This window comes from Ascidiella aspersa, chromosome 1, assembly GCF_963924565.1.
Source record: "Ascidiella aspersa chromosome 1, kaAscAspe10.2, whole genome shotgun sequence".
NCBI classification, from domain to species: Eukaryota; Metazoa; Chordata; class Ascidiacea; order Phlebobranchia; family Ascidiidae; genus Ascidiella; species Ascidiella aspersa.
Genome location: NC_139447.1, coordinates 26,644,318 through 26,666,934, shown reverse-complemented (window position 1 = coordinate 26,666,934; position 22,617 = coordinate 26,644,318). Strand labels below are relative to the sequence as shown.

At 37.5% G+C, this 22,617-nt stretch overlaps 1 protein-coding gene across 2 annotated transcripts; it reads left to right on the top strand.

Moving 5' to 3' along the window:
- Window positions 1-1,020: 1,020 nt before the first annotated feature.
- LOC146168892 (uncharacterized) lies at window positions 1,021-22,396 on the top strand. Of its 2 annotated transcripts, XM_083388955.1 has the most exons (19): window positions 1,021-1,205; window positions 1,455-1,591; window positions 1,669-1,819; window positions 2,270-2,501; window positions 3,380-3,537; window positions 3,909-4,041; window positions 4,367-4,490; window positions 5,544-5,630; window positions 6,658-6,767; window positions 6,965-7,035; window positions 7,545-7,674; window positions 7,991-8,131; window positions 8,748-8,906; window positions 11,023-11,121; window positions 11,656-11,785; window positions 14,411-14,585; window positions 17,788-17,954; window positions 18,851-18,996; window positions 20,367-22,396. In XM_083388955.1, exons 1-19 carry the CDS (start codon window positions 1,055-1,057, stop codon window positions 20,602-20,604), a joined length of 2,739 nt encoding a protein of 912 aa, XP_083245081.1. In that variant the 5' UTR covers window positions 1,021-1,054; the 3' UTR covers window positions 20,605-22,396. The 2 variants fall into 2 exon arrangements, with proteins under 2 accessions (XP_083245081.1, XP_083245082.1); XM_083388956.1 differs by lacking the exons at window positions 18,851-18,996; window positions 20,367-22,396 and having other exon boundaries at window positions 17,720-17,848.
- The last annotated feature ends 221 nt before the right edge of the window (window positions 22,397-22,617 follow it).

Below are 22,617 nucleotides of genomic sequence, written 5' to 3'. Positions count from 1 at the left end.
CTCCACTCATAGCTATGCAAATTTTACAATTAACGTTATTACAGCCGCGCAATTTTAAGCTGGAAAATCGTCTACCCCGCGCAAAATCCCAGTTTCCAATCTGGGGTGCAGTTGGGAATTTTTGATCGAATATTAAAAGCCTAGCACGATTGTTATTGACTACAAGCTCTGATTGCATTCCACTGCCTTCCCGTCAGAGATGTTTGGCGTGGAATGCCTGCCCAAAATCACACCAGTGACGTCATTTGGCATTATATGTCGACGGAATTGTCATTTTTGGCGTATATATTGTCTTACTTTGGTGTAGGATTTCAACCGAAAAAAAATTTAGCCAAAATCTTTGGCGGCACAAATTATGGAATGCAGTCAGGCTACAAGCGATGGCTCTTTTGGCGCTATTAAGCGCAGCACAAATTTCTAAAGAAACTATATTACGGCTACACAATTTTAACTTAATAAACACCACCTTGCGGGCTCCTGCAATATCCAAAGGTTCCATTAGGGTAGAAGATTTTATAGGAATTGGCTAAGCACTTTGTTCCCATAGTGGCTTAAGCCCTAAGCAGTATTTTAGTCTTAAACAAATATGGCTATTTTTCTTATTTGGCCTGTTCCAGAGAATGTTGAGCTTTTTAATTTTTGCATCTGGTCACCCTCGGGTTAACCACCTAAGGGAACCTAGCGCGCCGAGATTTTATAGAGCAATATCTACGAAAGTTGTGGCTTTACAAAGTTAAAATTTTCACTGCTTTTCAGCAAACATACTTTTAGCGAAAAAAACAAACAATATTTATAAAATTGAATAATAATGTTCAGCCATAGTTACACTTAACTGTCAAGTAATAATATGCATTGCGGTACCTAGGATTCTCATGAGCATTATTTGTAGACGGTACCTTTTTATTTATTTTTTTTGTGTTACCATTTACATATCAAAAAAAAGAGTTAAAAAATTTAAAGTTGAATGTTTTTACAATTAATTTAAATTTTCTTTATATGTTATTATTCCAGCTATAACAATTGAATAGCTTAAAGTTGTTAGGAATGTTTACTAATGCAAATATGCTCGGCCAGCACTATGCGCTTGAGCAGATATAAACCAAAGACTTTGTTTTTCTATCTTGCTTTAACACTGCTTACTCTTTTTACACTCTATGTGATAAACCAATCGATGTCTCTTATCAAGAAAATTCACTTTAAATCTAGTAAGTACTTTTGTAAAATTGACTACTTGGCTGTGATGGCAGGAATACGCTCAATTACACCACTATAGATAAAAGTTTCAACTGGTTACATTAAAACGTTTTAGTTCACTTATCACTTAGCAAGATATTTTATTTATACCTAATTTATTTTTTTAATTTTACCATTCATTTAAAATGTTTTGCCTGTATATATAATTTTATATATATTATTAGTCAAGGCACAGAAAAAAACTAAAACTTTTTGTTAAGAACCTCATATTGATGGGGAAGTGGAGTACATTGCAGATAATTTAGTGATCCGCTACACAGTGCTCAGCAACACTGGACCAATCAAGAACCACCATGAAATCTTGCTGACAAACAATGGCAAACAAGACATTACAAAAGTTTGTTGATAAGCTGAATCTACCATTACTTTTCCGATTAAAAGAAATCTTGAGTTAATGTTTTATTCTTGTTACAGGGAAGTTGGTCAATCTATTTCACCCATTTATTTCTTCCTGAGCATGATTATCTTAGGTATATGAAGTCATATAACCTTCCTAACAGCAACTTTATTTTGGAACATTTGGATGGTGGCCTAGTTAGACTCTCACCAAGCGACTTGTTTGAAGGTACATAAAAATTATTAATATGTTTCTAGTGACTAGTTTTCTTGATATTTACCATATTGCAGCATTGTCCATGGTGCCTATGAAGTAACAAATATTTTTGTTTTTTTAGGTACTTTTAAATATTTTGTACCACCTCTAACTAATCTAATAAATAATAATTAATTAAAGCTTTCAATTTTTTTTAGCTGAATTGTGTGAATAAATATAGATTTTTGTTTAAAAAAAATGGAGAAGGTTAGTCAACAAGTGTGTAATACTTATATTTCAATTTGCTTTTAGGATAGTGTTTAAACAAAATACTTTCTACCCTAATAGTTTATTCAGAAGGTACTTGTAAAACCATAAAAAAATGTTGAAAACGTATCCAAATACCCACAAACAAAACAGAGGTTAATTTCAGGCAGCAATTTGTTTTTTGTTGTTGTTTCCCTATACATGCAATTTCTCCAGGCATCGAGCCAGGTGCATCAACAATGATCAAGCTAAAAATGATGGCGGTCGCCGCACGCTGCTACGTCTTTCCGCGTTGGTACGTTGCCGCTCTGGGCGCCCAAGCACGCACGATTAAGTCCACCGACGATGAGAGCCTTTCGTTCGTGGGCAGCTTCGACGCGCCACACCTCTGGAAGAAGCACGACAACGACTACTCCAAGCCCTTCACACCCCAGGAGAGATTTCGCAGGTCTGTGCCCACTACTGACGCGTACAAACCAAAACTGCCTGAAAAAAACGTTGTTAGTGTTCTTTATTCGTGTAATAGACGAGATGAAATGTTGTCCGATTTGTTAACCTGCGTGCAATTAGTTGCGCAGTTTGTCAACTTGTACCTCAGCACGTAAATACGTTTTAGGTCATTTATTTAATTAACTTGTTGTTCAATACACCCTGGCGTCTTGTCCATAGCTGTTCGACATACATGTGAGTAAGACGTTAAACCAGCATTTATTAACTGATTAACAGTAAAGATCTTTTGATGAATCATGCTCTTTATACAAATATATTTCTTTTGTTGCAAATAGTTGCCTGTTCGTACATACAATTGTTTATTTTATGTGATTCTGGACAAATCTTTACACCAATTTAAGCATACCAAAAGCGCTGTTTACGTTGACCTTTTTTCCGTTGTAATTGGAGAATATTTGCTATTTGTTTATATAGTTTTCCGGATACACCTTTTTCTGAGCCGTAATATTAATTTTTTGTTGCAGTATGACGTTGGGTGAAAAAGGTTGATAATATTAGGTTATAATATACGGTTTTAACCCACATTATTTACTTACAATTGTAGTTCCAAATTAGAATCTGGTAAAAAAATGAGCCTGCCACTGAAACATGTTCTCAAAAAACTAAATCCCGCGGGTCATAAAGTAAATGTTTTCATTGACCCGTCTTTTATTTTTTATTTTATTTTTTAATATTATTCAATTCAGAAACAACATACAAAGACCAACGCGAATAAAAAATAGCACCTATAAAGAAGCGACAGTTTGGGCTAAAGCTCAGCCCATGTAACTTTATTAGTTGCGAGTTTTTCATAATTAAATGTTTGTCCCGTCTTAGGTACAATGTGCTGGACATGGGTGAGGCGCCGCTGCGTGTAATTCCGACCCCGCTGTCGTCACAAATCGACGAGGAAACAACCGTAAACTTGGCCAGCGGCGACTGGAGCGTCTGCAACTCCCCGCCAGAATTCGCTCTGCAGATCAAGGAGCTAGCAAGTGGGTGCGAGTGGTGCTCCTTTATTTACCCATCCCATTTGCGTAAAATGAGCTCTTCTGGTACTTATTTATTTTCTCAATGTTTCGGCTACCTACACAGGATGCCTTCATCAGGGAATGCAACAACACCACGCGAAGTAAAACGACACTAAAGGAGATAAAAAAGCGATAACCAACGTACAAAATAAAATGCGATAAGGGCGACGTACCGGATAAGTCCCGAAAGAGTTTTTTTTTGCTATACTATGCCTGGTAGCAACATCATATTTATCTATATTGTCTATTGCCAGGATGGCTTTTTTTCTAACACTTGGTAAAAAATAAGAAGCACTGTTTATATACATTTTGATTACGTAACATTTATTCGACAGGCATGCTTGGCATTAGACTTCTTACCGAGAAAGAGCCGTGCCCTCCAAGTCACGTGGTACACTTCATCAAGGCGCCAGTGCCAGATGTTCCCGACTGTGACGAAGCTTATCAGCTTACAATCGAAAATCGCAGGTTCGCAGCCCTGAAAGGGTTGACTTGTTCTGTTGGTTTTTGCCGTTACTTGCAACTTCGGCTTTAATTTAACATATTAATTCTTAAAAAATAAAAAATAAAGAATCTGTTACTCGCTAAACCTTTTGATCTGTTGCGGTTAGGTTATTAATTCATACGTGGGTGACATATTCCTTGTGTTGGGTTCAGAACACAAATATTTCAAGCTTAAACGAAATCGAACTGTAGAGTTAAAGTTTGTAATCGTTAAGCTTAAATTCCTTTAATTGATTTAAACATATTATTCATGTATACATAATTTAATTAGGTGGTTCGTGTTTTGCAGACCGTCAATTATAATTCAAGCTACTACTTCAAAAGGAGTTTTTAACGCCAAACAGACCATATTATCGCTAGCGGAGCACAAGGACGGAGTGTTCAGTCATATTTTACCCACCTGCGTTATAAAGGTAACTTCCGTGCGATAGTTTAAAACTATTAAATGAGCAGTTTGTTTGATTTTCGTTTTAAAGTGTAGCATTGGGACAGTGGGACACCAGGCCTGTTTTTATTTTCCCTGCTCGCCAGTAATAGTAGCCGATTCAAGGCAGGGGTTCTTAACCTTTTTGGGTCGTGGCCACCGTTCGTTTTAAGAAAAATATTCCGTGGCTCACTTCTTAAAGTTCTGCTTAAATTGGTTATAATCAACTGAAATGTGTAATAGATCAAGACTACTTTCAAAATATGAAAAGAAGAAGAACAATTTATAATAACACACACATAACGCCCTACTGACAACCTTTATATTTCAAGCTAAACTGCGAACGTTTGTTTGATATGTGCTTGCTGTTCCGTTAACGCGTTTTTTACACGAAAAAGATGTATCCGGCAATGTAGCTGACAATAACTCGTTGGATCATGATTGTTATCGTGCCTAATCATTCGTAGCATTTTGAGCTCCGTCACTCAGTAAACTGTAGGCCATTTGCTTCTGATAAACGGATCTACAGCTTTTTAAATTCCACTTCTATTTTACTTCACCTTACTAGTACGTTAACACTAACCAACCATATGTAATAATTGTTTAATATCAATGTCTGAATTTTTACATGAAATATTGCGATTGCAATGGCGATACTTTAATCGGAATTTAAAAAGAGTAAATATACCAAATTACAATCGCCTAATTTGTCAATTTCATGTAATAAAGTGCTGTTTAGAGTTTATTATCTGATCAGTGTAAGTTTTTCATTGGCATTTTTTCCTTTGCACAAAATACCAACTTCAGTTAGTATGGGCATTGGGCACCTATACCTTCCTACACCTATGTCAATACCACTCCATTTTTGGTCAAGTGGTGATGCTACCAACTGGTATGTATTCTGACCAGTTGCTACTATTGTGGTTATTCGTAAAGTCAAACACGGCATCCGTTTTTTCTCACCTTTGAACACTTTTTTACAAAATGCACTCTACTGGTAGAAACATTTCTACGAGACTTACCACTTGGCGATTTGTTTTAGGATGCGCCGAGGTTTGGATATCGCGGTCTGCATCTGGACGTCGCGCGCAATTTCCTTACTGCTGATGACGTCATCCAGATAATCAAGGTGATCATATTAAACTTGCCATAATAATAATAATGCAATTAATTAGATCAGTGGTTGTCAACCTGGGGTCTGCAAAGCGGTTTTATGGGGACCGCGAAGGATACGCTGAGTTATGCTTTTAATTGATGCTAAAAAATCAAAAGAATACCTACGGGCTCAAGCGAGGTCGAAAATATAAAGAAAATAGAATAGTGGTGACATGACTTACAGACCAAGACCATTGTTGCGTCACAGTCGCCGATATATTCTCATTTAAGAGGTTTTGTTAGAGTAAAAGTAAAAAGGTAAAATAGGTAAGTTTAAGTACTTGAATAGGTAAGTTTTAAGTACTGTACTAAAACCGAGAAATGCATTTGTACGCTTAGAAACAAATTACCCTATCATATTCGTTTACCTCGAACGTGAGATGACCGTCAAAGGGCAAAGTAATGAAAAGAGTTTTCGAAGTTAGATAGCCAACTGTATTCAAAGGCTTTGTTGTTATTGGATCGCAGGGGTGGGCAATGTATTCAATGGAAGAGCCATTTGCAGAAAATACAAGCACCAGAGAGCCTCAAAATTATTTCAATACGAAAACGGTTAATAATGCAAGGCCAGTCGCAACAACAACAGAATTGTAATGTAACGAAACGGTAATAATCAACACAATAATAACGGTGATAGAAAAATAATACGCACAATATTTATTAATATCAGTCTTTTGTTAACTAACTCTTCAGCCTCTATGTCTAGTGTGACGTCATAAACGAAATGCTGGCCTAAAATAAAGAAAAGAAAAAGATAGAAGCGTTTATAAACGGTATTCTTGGTAACCTTTAAATTTTTTTTGAAATATTACGTTTCAACTAGAAGAGCCACAAAAAACATGCCGGAGAGCCGCATGCGGCTCGCGAGCCGTAGTTTGCCCACCCTGTTGTATCGGATCGGCACAGAAACCATTCTTGTGTCGAACGATTATTTATTATCGGACATCCCTATGCAGGCTGTACAGTAGATCCGCGTCTCGTTTAAAATTTTCACACTGCAGGCGATGGCGCTCTACAAGCTCAACAAACTACATTTTCACCTGACCGACGACGAGGCGTGGAGGTTGGACATCCCAGGCTTGCCAGAACTTACCGAGATCGGCGCCAAGAGGTTTGAGAGTTCGGAACTAACAACCTTGCTTGGTCTTCCTACATATTTTATTCTTACTACAGATTTTACACTCCAAGCCTGATTTAACACCAGGGTCAAAAACTGTTAGTTAAGGCTCTGAAGGGTCATCACAGAAGTTATTAAACAAAACGCCTTAAAGCACCCTTTCCTCATAGTACGCTTACTTTTCTTTCCAGGTGCCATACCATGGACGAAAGTGACTGCGTCTTTCCAGCACTGGGCTCGGGTCCCGATGCCAGTTTTCCAGGTACTTATACTTTCCTATACTACCGTATCAGTGAAGTTTAAAAAAGTATGAATTATATATAATGTTTTACGTCGATAACAATTTTGTTGCTAATGCTTTGTGACTGATTTGCAAAAATACAAAAGCATGCATCCTTATGAGACGCTTGAAGGCATTGTGTCCCATAAGATAGGGATTTTGATTTGATGAGAAAATATTTTAGCAGCACACAATGAGAACAAACCCAATTATGCTAAGAGCAGTCGCGTCGAATCTTTGATACATATTAATTTTACTAAGAACCCCTAAAGCAGCTTTTCTAAACATTCCTTTAAGTCGTGCCCACCCTTCCATTGACACTATATTCTCTGTGACCTCCCTTGTTCACTAACCACAAAAATACTACACATAATGCTACAAGTCATATTGAAATAGGCGTTGTTGTAAGCCCGTTTATAAGGCCAACATGTAGCGAAGTAATCTCTATCTAATTAACAGTGGTAGAATAGTGTTATTTCTGTAATTTTTAGGAAGTGGTTACTACACCACGTCCGACTACAAGCGCATTTTACACGAAGCGTCACAGCACAACGTCGAAGTAATACCAGAGATCGACCTGCCCGGCCATTCGCATGCCGCAATAAAGTCAATGGAAGTCAGGTAAGGTTGACTGGAAAGCAGGGAAAGTGTTGAATGATGATTTTCGAAGAAAACTATGTAATTACGTGTTAAAAAAGACCAAAGACCAAAGCACATTGCGTTAGCATTTTATTTTGTAATGTTAAACAGCAGATTGGCGTTTTCTTTGAAATTGGAGACTGTTGTCAGACGTTTAAATAGAGTTGAAAAACAGGCGAATGATTACTTCATGATTTTATTGCAAGCTACCCCACCACAATTATTTTGGCGCCGATGAGAACAGTGTCCGTGTATGCTTTCTCGCTCTTTATACTGTTTAACAAACTACACCCGACAGGTACCATCGCTTGTGGGCGGCAGGAAAGACAGAAGAAGCGGGCGAGTTCCTTCTCAGCGATTTCGAAGACCAGTCGCCGGCCATGTCAGTCCAGCATTACCGCAACAACGCAGTCAACCCATGCATGCCGTCGACCATGCGGTGAGAAGCACAACTTTGGTTCGGTCTCTGTTGTTCTGTTACCAATTTTGCACGCATTTCAGATGTTTGCCGCGCACGTTTACTACTAAAATTTGCCGCATCTCATTGTGGCTACAAACGCGTTTTCAGTGTTTTGACACGGTGTTTTTTTGCAAAGCAGCTTGCAACCACCTATACCTGGGGATAGTACATACAAAAAAGCTCCGCCATTGAATAAAATGTTTCCAATAACATAAAGCATATCCAATATGTCGGTATTATCGTTTAAAACTTCCCCTGACCATTCCGTTTGACGAGTTCTTGTGAAATATCTAAAAGACTGGGAAAACATAAATTGTTTTGAAAGAGAAAGAAGACCTGAATTCTTGCCAATTGCTTCGCTGTTTTGTTTTTCATTTTTCTTTGTATTATTTAGCTTAAATGACGGATAAGGCAATCTACTTAAAAGCGACATGAAAAGATGAGTCAGTAAAATTGTGGAGCGCTTAAGGTCATATTTATGTCCACTACACGCTTTCAAGTATATTTATTACCGCACGGTAACCGTCCGAAAAAAGTTAAAAAACGTTCTTGATGTCTTGGTCGAGTGCAAAGCGGTCAATTTGTTTTCGCGCAGCTTCGTTGAGAAGGTGATCGACGCCGTCGTGGAAATGCACGCCGACGTCCAACCGCTCAAGACCTTCCATGTGGGAGGCGACGAGGTGGCGTCCAACTCGTGGCAATATTCGCCGATCTGTACAGAGTTTCTCGAGCAAAGCGACGAATTTCCTTGGAGGTGGGTCGACCTTTGCCGCATTCGATTAACACTATTTTTTTTCAACGGGTTACAGATTTTGTTTTAACTGAGAGAATTATGAACGCCGATCGCAATATCACTTCTATTTTTTATTGCACTGTAACCTATACGGCAGTGGTTTTCAACCAGGGTACCATTTTTATTGCTAGTAGAGATATTTGGAAAATCTTCAAAAATCTGATATTTGCTTAATTGATGAGCCTCTTAATACAGGGGTTGGCAACCTTTTTTGCACTGCGGGCCTGTTTAAAATTAAATTTTTGTCGCGGACCGGCCTTACAAAACAACAAATGTTGCAGTAAAGGAAATTTATTACAACTTTTTTCAATGCGAACTTCAAGCTTGTTTTGTCGCAAAGAGATTCTCCCATTTAGGAATTATTAAACTTAATTAAACCCGCGGGCGGCATCCGGCTCGCCAAGCAATTCAACCCATGCCCGTGGCTCATTTTAATAAAACTTTTAGGCCTTTAAGTTTTTATGGTAAATACTATTGTATACCACTAAATTACACTTGTATACCATTATTAACTATTCCTACTCTTACCAGCAGGTCAAAATAAGGATATTTAAAACATTCTTTTTCAAGAAGCCACACTTTGTATTATGTATAATCATGTATTTTAGATCCCTAAAAGTATACAATAGACAGACGTACAAGGCATGCCAGACAAAAAAATGCCAAAAATATCTGGCTTTTTTCAACGTGGTTGATGTCAGAAATATCATTAAGCTTTTTAGCTTTTTACCGTCATTTTTTTAAGGCTAAAATAAAATTATAGAGGTTTAAACGCAAAAACTTGCTACAACTAATTAAATTGAATACGTTTTTTCCAACCTTTCCTACTGAAATATCAAAATAATAAATCATTTTATTATGGGACATTGTTTATAGCCTAAACATTGCTTGCATGGATTTATTCTATTGCACTTTAGGGTGAGATCGCTTGGACATAAAAAAACATGATAGTTTAGCCCAGTGGTTCTCAACCGCCAGTCCGCCAAATATATTACAATTTTAAATCTCAATAGCAAAATGCAAGATGTTGAAGGCTTGTCAATTAAATTTAGTCTTGTACTTGGTCGCACGTCATAATGCTGCAAGTGTTGCGCCCAACTGTTTAAAATTATGAAAAAATTTTGCTACAAATTGTTTAACTCTTAACTTTAACACCAGTTATATTTAAACACTTCAATAGAACCACGTATAACACGTATGATATCAAAAAGACAGCAGCAGATTGTTCATTATAGTCATTATATTAAAGTTTCCATTCTTTACTGTTAAGTTGCATACTTTTGTCGTAATTACTTTTGGGGTTGATTTTGATTTTTGAAGGTCCAACGGTCCGCAAAATTTACTTTGAAATTTTACCGGTCCGTAAGCTAAAAAGGTTGAGAACCACTGGTTTAGCCCATTTTCGACATATTGCAATAAAAATATGTATTTTTAGATGTTGTGAACGTGCTATGTAACTCATATGGCAACGCAGCACACTAGTTTTTTTAACCTCGAAAGTTAATGAATTTTGAATATAAAATACATTTAATTGTTTTTTACTGCTTTACGGTTTTTACGTATAGTTCGGGTTTAAACCAAAATTTTAATCTGGTAACCCTATTTCGGACTGGTAACGAACACCTCGCGAACCAGCGGTTGCCGACCACTGTCTTAATACATCACTGTGTTGTGCGAAATGAGACTATACATCAAATTATATTTTCCTACAAGTACCGTTTATTGTTACATTATATACTATATAGTGATTAACTTAACGATTATTTTAGTAGGGGTACCACACTCTATTTAATATTCTTGAGGGGTACCCCGAGCCATAAAAGGTTGAGAAGCATTAACCTACAGTGTATAAACTGCTGGTTTCTTACAGTGCAATTTTGCAGAAATGTTAAAACCCACGAAAATACTGTAAAGCGAAAACAAAATCCAGCGACTCGCATCTAGGTTCGAATTAGTCCGAGTCCGGTAGTCACCTCTGTATGCAAGCAAATACTTGTGCCTGTCCCATAATATAATCGTCATGTAATGTAAAAAGGCCTATCATATAAGACGAGCAACTTGATTTTTCTTTGGACAGCCACAATGACCTTCAGGAGTATTTCATGCAACAAGTGGCCAAGATCGTCAGTCGCAAGAACGGACTCGGCATCGGCGCTTGGGAAGATGGGGCCATGCAGTAAGTTATCGTTTGTAGTGTGATTTTTATGTTGTTTTCGTTTTTGGATGTTATATTTTCGAATTGACTTCTGTCGGATAGCTCGAAATTGTTTTCAACGAGCTGTGCTGTTTTATAAAGTTTTGGGGATGCGAAGAAAAAACGGATAAAGCCATTCTCGGGCCAAGTAATAAATTATTCATTCGATTAATCCAAACAACGCCGGACAACCATTTACGTGGGTAAACATCCGTTTTTCGATGTCGCGACGAAAACTAAGTAATATAAAACAAATTGCGTTTTACTTCACCTTTTTGTGTTGTCTATCGCGAACTAATTTACCAATCTTTGGAAATAGCCGTATTTGTCTAATTCTAATTTCGACAAGCTTTCGCACAACCTGTGGGGTTGTCTTTATATAGTGGCACCTAATTTACCAATATTCTCATTTCTAGAAACCAGTTTAGCAATGTTGTGATTGTTAGTCCACGTCTGTTTGCAAAGCATGGACTATGTTTATTTGTTTGTTTTATACATACGGCTTTTTCTTGCCAGGTTACCCGAGAACATTCCTTTCAACAAGTCGTCCCTGAGTGACGTAGACGTGACGACATACGCCTGGAACAACGCCTGGAAGTCGAAAAACTCGGAGCGGGCTTACGCGCTGGCAAACGCCGGCTACAAGGTCACATGTAATTTGTTTTTAATATTTTTAATTTTGCTTGAAAATGAATTTTAAAGCAAATAGTTTGACTAAATCGACACCATTTAAATACAGATGTTTTTGATACGCACTTGTATTATCAACAGAAATGTCTCTCTTAAGAAGATGTACATTTACTCGACATATTTGTCTTTGACATTGATTTTCAAGCTACATTACAGATCTGTCCACAGTGAACCGATTTTTAATTTATTTTCGAGTTATGTGCTCAGAACGAAATTAAGCATTGCTTACGATCCTTGAGGTACGCGATTTGGTTTCTTTGGTTGTAGAAAGAGTACATTCGCGGAATATATATAATGTCCGCGTAAGCCAAGTATTAGACTAATTTTGTTTGATGTCAGTTTTGACAACATTCATTAAGAGCGATTTGACGTTATCTGTAACTGTAATATGATAACCTCGTTTTAATTCGGTTTATAAAGTGGTTTATTTGACCAAATTCACGTAACTGGCCATATGAAGTAATTTCGTCACCAGTAATAGATTTCACTTCCGCCTTCTTCTGCTGTGTTGCGACGGTTTAATTCGTTATTTTCACGATTATTTCAAACTTTAACGATTATGTCTCTATCAATGGCTGCATCCGATTATATTGACGTGTGCGGGTGCTGAATAATTGACGAGAAGAGGTCAGTAAAGGGTTCAGCATCAAAGCGACTTTATCGCCGACACCCTGCGATTTTCCGCTGGGCGAAATTTTCGCAGATATTGAGCCACGAAGGTAATTCCAGTGATAAGCGCCCCCGTCTCTGACGCACTTGCAAAAAATAGTGTTCGCGGGAATTTTCGCTCTTAGTTCGTTCGAAACTTGTGAAGTAATCACAACGGCATTTACTCGATGCTCTACACAAGGAGTGAAAAACAATACTCGGCCGTGTTGTGCAGAGATATAGTTGTTCGGAATCCATTGACCCTAACTCATTGTGGCCAAAGGTTGTTGCTTGGTACTTGGCATAAATAATTTCTTTAAAACTAAGTTTTTCACCATAAGGCGGGCATCAAGGATTCATATACAAGCATTTTTCAAGCGATCGTTTTGTTTAACTATTTTCCTATAGTAGTATAAACCGTTACAGAACATAAACTCAAATGCCGTTAAATGCTTGACTTGTAAACGCCTAAACACCTTTTATCACTTAGCTGCATATTGCGTTAAGTGCTGTTGAAAGGCTTTTAACTTGGCGACCCAGCGTTTCTCTTTCATTTCTCACTAGTTTTGATGCATTTTATCCTAGATACTTAGTTACAATACTAAAAATAAATTATATATTGTTATAAAATCAGCAATTGGAATTTAATTTCGGTTTAGCCGCCAATAAATTTGATTCTCACCGCTAGCGCTAGGGGTTGTCGTAGGAAGCGAAGCTGCCAAAATATAAAAGTACCACAACAACTATTCTAAGTCAGGTTGTCACAGGACTAGGCCCAGACCACTACTGACTTTGCTCAGAAATTCCCGCATCTTCTTGGCCAACTAAAAGAATCGAGCCACAACCTTTATCTGTTTTCTCTACTTTTGCTTACAGTCTCTTAGTTAATTTCACCAATGGTAAAAAGGTAAAAAAAGATCACAGTGACTTAAAAACGCAATGTCAGTTGTAAACTTCTAATTGTGGGGGCACCAATGCTGTGGAGAATAAGCTTGTTGCACAAAAACACCGAGTTAGATATTAGTTATTAACTAGTAACTCTTCGAATGAATTAATAACATGTGGTTAATATTATTATCACAGAGCAAACCGATGATAAAACTATGCACATCAAACAATAGCTAACACATTGGTAACATATGAGCAACACCAACTGAACAACATAAATGGTTAAAAAAGTATGTTGCCACATTTACAAAATTAGTCACGCACTAAATCAGTCAGGCATGAAATTAACAAAAAAAGTAATTATAGTCTATCTTATAAAAAAGCTACTGTAGTGCAACTGCAAAAGCTGAGGGGGGGGGCAAGAATACTCGCAGAGACGAGAAATTCGCCCCAGGTTTAGACTAGCTGTTGTATGCGTATCGCCTAAACCCGAAGGCATCTTACAGAAAAGCCTTAAACGATGGATTCCCAACCTTTTTACGATATCCTACCACTTGGACGCTCTGTAGCGTCACGCGTACCATTTTTTGCAGTACAACTAATTTGATCGAATCATATTTTTATCTATGTTTAGCTTACAACTAGCATTATTCAACGCTATTTGTAGCTTAAGCTATAAAACAGTAGATTATATCTATCAAGAGCAATCATTTGACATAATTAACGCCCACTGTCCCACAGCGTTGTACGTTTTTCAAAGCAACTGTGCTCCTTATCGACAAATACCATGGCCTGTATTTTAAAAATCGCATTGTTTCGAAACAACACGAATAGTTACGTAACAATAAGAATGGGCCTCGGGGGAAAGTTTTTTTATGTAAATAAAACCAGATAAACAAAATATAAAGTTGTAAATTCAAGGTTTTGTAAAAAAAGGGAAGCTACTCGCGTACCACCTGAAAAACCTTCGCGTACCACGCGGACCACAGGTTGGGAACCCCCCCCCCCCGAAAAACTGACGCATCACCCCATTTTCCTTGTGCAGGTGATCCTCTCCCCGGCTACCCACTTCTACTTCGATCACCCGCAGGAACCCGACCCCGAAGAGGTGGGTCTGTTTTGGGCCACTCGCTTTTCCGACGACCGGAAAGTTTTTTATTTCGCGCCCGACGACCTTTACGGCAACGCCGTCATGAACGACGACTCTGTACCCTTCACTGGTGAGCCTCGAAATGACTAAAAATAATCCCGGATAGTATTCCGATACCCATGCCCGTTTTTTTGGCCAAAACTACGATCGTCTGTCTCGATACTAAATGACATCATTCCTTAGATCAAATTAGTAAAAATGATAAAGTTTTTGAACCAAAACGCACCTAGATCGGACTAGTACCGATGCTACCACTTAGCATCTGGTATCGGCTCTGAACCGATAATACGGGTTTTCCTTGCAACACTTTTTTGTTGTGACAAGCAGATTGCCTCTGCCTGGTACAGGATAGCAACGTTGCCCAGTTAAAGTGCAGATTTTTATATGTATTTTAAAGTATTTAGTAATCTTTTTTTGAACAAAGATTCCATTTCGGTTTAGATAGATATGAGATATTATGGAATACGTTTTTACACCAGCCTTTCTTAACCTGGGGTAAATCTACCCCTGGGGGTAAATTTCCTCACTTTAGGGGGTAAATTAGCTATCAATCAAAATATAGTACGATTTATGTATTTAGTTTTCTTTACAATGAGGTCCCACTAATAAACGTGACTGAGTGCATCTTCTACATAAAAATTGTTGTTTTTAGCTCTTAAGAGCTGCTATATCAGTTAACGTACATTTGACAAAATTCATGTTTTTTTATTTAGCGCAGCAAATGTCGCACTTTTTCTAAAACCACACCCAGTTACATGTACCAGTTTGTCAAACGTAGACAGTAGACGGAGATGTTTAAAATCGTCCCTCATTTGTAACATCATAACAAATGCTGTTGATTTCTAGTAAAACATCCGCGTTTTCTGAGGTTGCATTCCACAAGCCAAATTAGAAAGCACATCCACTTAGAAACACAAACAGGCGAAGAGGCTTATCGCTAAAAACATTTTTTACTTGTCATTATGAATACATTCCCCGGCGAAGTAGGTGCCCGTTCTGCTGCATTCTAGCACTTGTTTTAACATTGTCTATAATTGTCTCCAAAATGGGGTCGCTTATTTCAAAGACTGGAGACCACTGGTATAAGGTAACGTGTCTGCGAGCAGTTTTGAAAGTTCCGATACACTTTTTGAAATTTCAGTGCTGGTTATACATGTGATTGTCTAATTTTGTCACTGGGTAGGGAAAGTGCGGGACCCATGGAACACCTCAATATTGCGCCACCTGTTCGCGGCACTAAATAAAATTTTGGTTGTGGAAATGAGATTTTGTGTAAATTACTTCATATAAAAAGTTCTACAGCGTGCTTTTGGAAATGGTTGATTTATTTCAATTTTTCACTTTTCTAGGTGAAAAATGTACTTTTTAGCTTGATGTTCGTAAGGTGTTTCGATAGTCTTTAGGTAATTGTAAAGCAGTGAATATTTTTTTGTGGAGAGAGAGGCTATCTAGGCACATGTTGAAAGTTAGTTTGATTCATTTGGTTAAGCGTACTGGCTAGCCACGAGTGATTTTCTTGGTGGAATATTGTATGGTGGAATATTTTCCAACCATGTATTGTGAGTTGATGAATTATATGACGCCCCTATGAGTGGATTGCTGAGTATCCACCGTATTTAGTTACGTAAATTGGCGAAATACAGGCTTTAGAGTCAGAGTCGGACTCGGGACTCGACGAAATCGCACATTTGACTATTATTTACTTTGAAGATATGTTCTCCTGAAGAAGAAAAATAATTGGTATAATAAACCTAGGTTACAAATTCTGCCAGAAATTAAAAATATCATTTCTTCATTTTGTGCTTGTTTCCATGTGTTTTTTTTTTATTTTATTCTTGTAAATGTATTTTTTTGTGCCACTTTCTACAACATAAATTTAGCAGTTATCCACTTAAGCAATACTCAGCGCATTGTTTTTAGATGCAGTCATGCTCTGTTCCATGGGTCCCATGGGGTGTTCCATAGGTCCTGTGGGGTGGGACCGATGGAACAAAAAGCGATGTTATTTATATTTGAAAAAAAACTTAGAAGGATATGCCAGATTTCAATTATTTTTTCCTTGTAGGTGCCCATATCTGTAACCTTTCCAAAGAAAATAACCGCGAGTGTTTTTGAGTTGTAATTCTAAAGATATCACCGAAAAAACAAATTCGTTCCACGGGTCCCGCACCTAACCCTACGGCTTAACTGGCCAAGTTGGTTTATTGTTGATCTTTTTAGTCCAATGATTAAAGCTTTAAACAACTCATTGACTAATTATTATAGTCTGTAAAAGTAACAAAAAATGTAATCTTGAAAATGGCATGTCCCAAAAAAAGAAGAAGTACCAGAAAAATTATTTTAATTTTGGATTTACATATCTTATTGAGAATGGTCTTTAAGTTCCTCAGTGTGTCTCGTGCGTAGAAACATTTTTAAACAGTACCATGAAACCGGCTCCTTTAAAAAGGCACCTAGCAAATTCTCATCCAATTATGATGAGCAAAAACTGGCGTTTTTTAGTCAAAACTGTCCAGTCTGAAAAGAAAAAAATAGATCAAACTGGAATGTTTTGACAACAACTCGTTGCCAAAAGCATGGGAACCCGTCGCATTGATTATACCTGATGTAATTTGTTACTTTCCTTTTTCTAATAGATGAGAACTATTTTATATAATGGGGGGTAAATCTGATATTCATCTTTGTTAAAGGGGTAAAACATACAAAAAAGGTTAAGAACCCCTGTTTTACACGAACGATATAATCAGGGATATAAGCCATATATCTTTTTTCATCCGTTTAGTTAATGAAATGAATGCCAACGGTCAACGTTTTCCACCAATTCGCGCTTTTCCAAGCGATTCTACAACTCCGCGGTAATGTTATACTTCGTAATACCATCGGAACAAAACATCATACCTGAGGACCATTAACCTAATTTGTTTTTGCACTTGGTTTTGCGTAAATCACACGCAATCGCCTTGAAGGCTCGTCGCTATAATCCGCTTTGTCACAAAGCAATGAAACATGCACATTGCACACACATATGTGTGTTACCCACTGTGATCTGGCCCTTCTGAAGCTGCTTTTTGACGAATGATTAGGGCTTACGTATCATTAGTACACCGAAAACCATCGCAGACTCACCGAACCTGTCGATCAATGATGCAAACATGGCGCGCTAGAAATTTTCTAACCTACCCTGCTTGCATCATTGATCGACAGATTCGGCGAGTCTGCGACGGCTTTCGGTGTACTTGTCACAAAGCACTTACTTTTTAATCGTGCAATAGCCGAGGAGGTGGACCGCATCCGTGACGGTCACCCTCCACTGGAAAAAGCCGAGAACGTGATCGGGATGCAGGCTCAGCTCTGGTCCGAGCTCGTCCGTGACGTTGCAACCGCCCATTCTCAACTCTTTCCGCGTCTCATCGCCTTCGCCGAGAGGGCCTGGCACCGGGTAAGCAAAAAAACGATTTTTTTGAGAAAATATTTTTGTATCGCTATTCACATCCACAATGAGTTTTGTCGTTCTACACAAAATCTTTTAATGTTTTAATTTGTTTGATTGTCTTTGTGTAGATTTACACATGAAAAATTCAATTCATCGAAAAAGTCTTTAAATTTATTTTAAGTGCATATAAAGTTACGTGCTTAGAAAGGGCCATTGTAAACAAGCTTTTAAACTATTTCGTATACTGTAGTAACCATGATATTACTACTACTGTTTTGTTTTCGAATTATATTCCAAACATGTCGAGTGATCCAATTTTAGGTCTCTGCAAAGCTACCAATTAATGTGACTTTTCGTTGAATGTCACTTTATTTCATAAAAATGTGTATTAACCTTGTTGTATAGTCAAAGATAAGCGACGAAACAGCAGATTCCAGAGATATGTTTACCCCTTAAAATCGTTTATAATCAAATATTCATGGTATTCCTTTTTGTAAGTTCCTCATGCTAAATATCCACTTTAAAATAAATTGTAAAACAATGGTTCCTATTTCGACAGTTTCAAACGTAGGGCATCATCTTACACAATAGTTATTTGTCCACCTTAAATCCAGCTTTGGCCCAAACAAAAAGGTCTATTGTCCGAAAAAACTTTCAAAATATTAATGAGTTTATACGCGGTTCATGTAATTCTTTACCACGTTTTAAACTTGAAACCTCATAAAAAAGCCCCGTGTACAATGTCTAAGTTTTTCTATAACGAAATTTTTTTTTAACACCAACTCCTGTGGTCATGTTTTTTTGAATTATCGGCCTTAATTTTCTCAACTTGTTAAGGCCATGGGCGCAAATTAGCGAAAAATGAACACCAAACTCAAAATATCTCGTAATCCTTGTTACAGGCGGAATGGGAATCGGACGACAGTCGTAGTTTCCGCTACGTCAAATACCGGGATTGGAGCGACTTTGCCAACGTGGTCGGATACAAGGAACTGGCGCGTCTCAGGTCGCGCGGCATCAAGTACCGTGTTCCGCCGCCCGGCCTACGGTATGGAAAACAATACCGATATAAAATTTTGGCCTTGTTTACATTTTCAGCTTGTGAAGCATTTTTTTGGTGTGCCACTGTTCAAGTTTTTTTTTTTCAGATTGTCTAAATATAAATAGATCAATTTTAAGTAATTTTTGATCTTCGAGTCTTCGTTTTTTCTCCGAGCTTCAGGGGCTTATTACCAAACTGTCCTGATATATTTTGACTTGCGACATTTATTCGCTTAAAACTATTACATATTCCGATTTATAATAGTTCAGGCCTAAATGGAAGTGTTGAAAAAAGTCAAACGATAAGGTTGGCCTACAACGGCTTTTAAGTTGACATATTTGTTTGATCAATTGCTCATTTTACTGCAATAGCAAACAGTATTGGTAATGGTTTAATTAATTGCTGTATGAGGCGAAAGGGTCATTTTTAATTGGATTGTTTTGTTGTGCAAAAAACAAGCAACAATGTAAAATCGATCATATGTTAATTGCTCGTTTTTAAACACAATTACGCTTTACTGTGTGCCATAAGAATTACCCTCCTATGAGGCAATTTGTTTCTATTTTGAAACTTGATTTAAATTAAAATATATGATATCGTTTATTCTCATGGTCTCCAGAGTCCCGCATTTGTTTCATTTTTATGGTGATGTATAAGCGTCATAAAATTAAAACCACAGTAAATATTCAGCTTAATTTCATTCCTACGTAGTAAAGTGATTAGTTAAGTGATTACGCGTTGCCCTTTGAACGTATGACGTAATAATGCCAAAACGTGTTTTCTTCGTTTTCACTTTATTATAACAGCCCACGTTTGACGGAGAAGTCCGATATTTTCCTACAAAGCAATTTTATAGGTGTAGACTTTGTCGTTGCACATAGTCTACAGTCTACACAGTTGATTTTCTGCGTTACGCATTATTTTTAAAAAGACACTCAAACATTTCGCGTCCTGGCATTAACATTTTCCACTGTTTTGTTTTAAATCAGCAAATTTTGAGACCCAGTGCTTCTTTAAGCCGGTCAGGTCAAAACTAAAAAAGTTACAAGAATCACTGTTTAACCTTGTAGCATAATGGTTGGCGGTTTTAGTTGGGCCTAGTAGAAATATCAAAGCCTATATAAAAGAAGGTGACATTTTTAAATCAGTGCCCACTTGCCCTCGCCATGTTCATAATAAATAAAGAGCTATCCAACACGTTTAAAATGTTACCTACTTCTATATAGGTTTTGACATTCCTACTACTGTTTTAACCAATTCGATACTTTTCAAATTCTGTTTGTTGTTGTAAAAATGCTGTTCTTCCTTGTCCAGAAAAAATAAGGTACGTCACCTTTGCGCATGTTTTATTTTAACCAACTATTAATTATCCACAGAATTGAGAAGGACACGTTGGAAATCTGCGGCCTCTACCCCGGAATGAAGTACATGACGCGGACGCTGGAAGACATAGACGAGAGCGACGAGGCGACGGCCTCCGATTGGTTGGAATGCTTCAACGGGCAGCCAATGGAAAAGCCGAACAAGACGCTAGAGTTCCTGGCTTGCGACGGAGAACGCAACAGCCGCGTCGTAAAACTCAAGCCGAACGGCACCAAGAAAAATTACGGCTGATAGGGTTTCGTCGGTGGATCCGGCACCGCCCGTCCTTGAGTATTTCCACTACACGTAGCCAACCGTATCCACTTGAGATATAAATGTCGAAAGAGCCCTATGCCGGAAAGGGCTTACTGCGGGTGCTTTTGATAGCGCATATAGAAATTTATAGGGTATGTATGCATTTTTCAACCCATAGCTGCTTTTAACGTGTTTTAACCAGATTGAGGAAATACTGTGCTGCCGTGTTAAGCGAAGGCAGCATATAGGTATTTTTTATTAGCAGTAAAAATTTATCAGACAATTGCATTGTTAAATATCCACGCGCTTCTCGGTGGCTTTTTTAATGGTCGTTTTAATTTGCACGTGTAAGGTGTTGGCCCCGACCGACATTGTGAGGTATTATAAGCAATTAAAGGATCTCCTTATCTTACTTTTCGAGACGTATTAAAAATGACTTTAGTCCAAATCTATTATGTTTAATTTTAATCTTTGCCATTTTGTGTATTGTGAAAAAATTGCCCCAGCCTCGCATATTGTGAACCTTTGATAAATATTCCACGACCAAATTGGATATGTTAGCGACGTTTTTTGTCTTGTTTTACTTTATTTTAAACAGGGAGATTATCAGTAGCGTAAAGACTATCTTTAGCTGTAAGTCCGTATGCGTTTTAAGACAAACATCGCTGTGAAGTCGCAATTACTATGCAACTTATTTGTGTCATTGGGCGTTTGTGCTATGGTCCAAATCAAACAACCTAAATTGTAAATTGTAGACGTTCACAGTATCAGTAATAGTATGCTTAAAAAAATAATGGTATATCGCATAAACTACCTTATAACAGTAAAACTTTACCAAGCTTGTTCAATAAGCAACACAAAATAAACATCCTGCCTCGCTGGCTATTTTAGGACTGTCTTTGAACTTTCGAAGTTAACCGGACATTAAGGCACGTTTTAGGATTTAAGTTCAACTTTCCATGTGAAATTGCGTCAGTTGTTCGTGTTATGAGCGCCCTGCACGCTCACATACGAGGTTATAACCGCATTGCGAAGCTATCTGTTCGTCGTCGATAACCTCTCGGGTATCAATTTGAGGCAATTGTCTTCGGCTGGCTTAGTAGTGAAAGCGCTTTTGAACATTCCAGTACTTTTTAGGTCGAATTGCGTCCAAACGATCCAGAATTGCGTTTCACTACAATTCAGTAAAGTCTGTTAAAAACCCATAACTTTCTGAAGAATACGTTTTGGCAGTCGTTCTTGATTGGGACATAAATACGCCAGGAGAGAGATTGCAATTTACTAGCAAATTTTTACCTTCTTTTATACTATTGTTTTAAAATAACAAATGATATTTTCCGAATACACTGCTTTTGATACATTGTCGCCTGTACCCCATAGAAATTCGTAGAAACCGAATAACAGCTTAACGACCCCGGTTTTTGTATTACTTAGTTGTTGTCGGCTATCAACCATTTTCTTCGTCTTGAAATCTATATAATTTGAAGACAACACGACTCATTTTGTAACGTTATTCGTCGTTTATATTCGTGTTGGTATTGTTTCGAGCATTAGCGTAATTATTTTGTAAAAAATACCCTACAAAACTGATATAAGAGAATGAAACACCTAACCCTTCTACATAATTATGGAACATACTGTTATCCTCGTGACATTTCCTAGAGATTACCAAACAATTGGTAGTTACTTGTAACTTGTTCTATTGTTAGCATTTTTATCTACGTGACGTCAACAAGCACTAAATCACTACCAAAAATAAAAAAAATTGTTACTTTAACTGAACAAACCAAAATCAGTGAGTTTAGACTTACTAAAGCTGGGGCTCCCTAATTTTTACATTGACCCCTAGAAAAATGTTTGGTTTGCGTTGACCAAGGGATGACATTTTAGATCCTGCTGTTTTGACTAGAACTCCTGTACAAATTAGCCACTGAGGTCGAGTCTAAATAGATTAAAGTAGAGACCAAAGCGTATTTTTATAAAAATAATCCAATACAATTTTTACTTGAT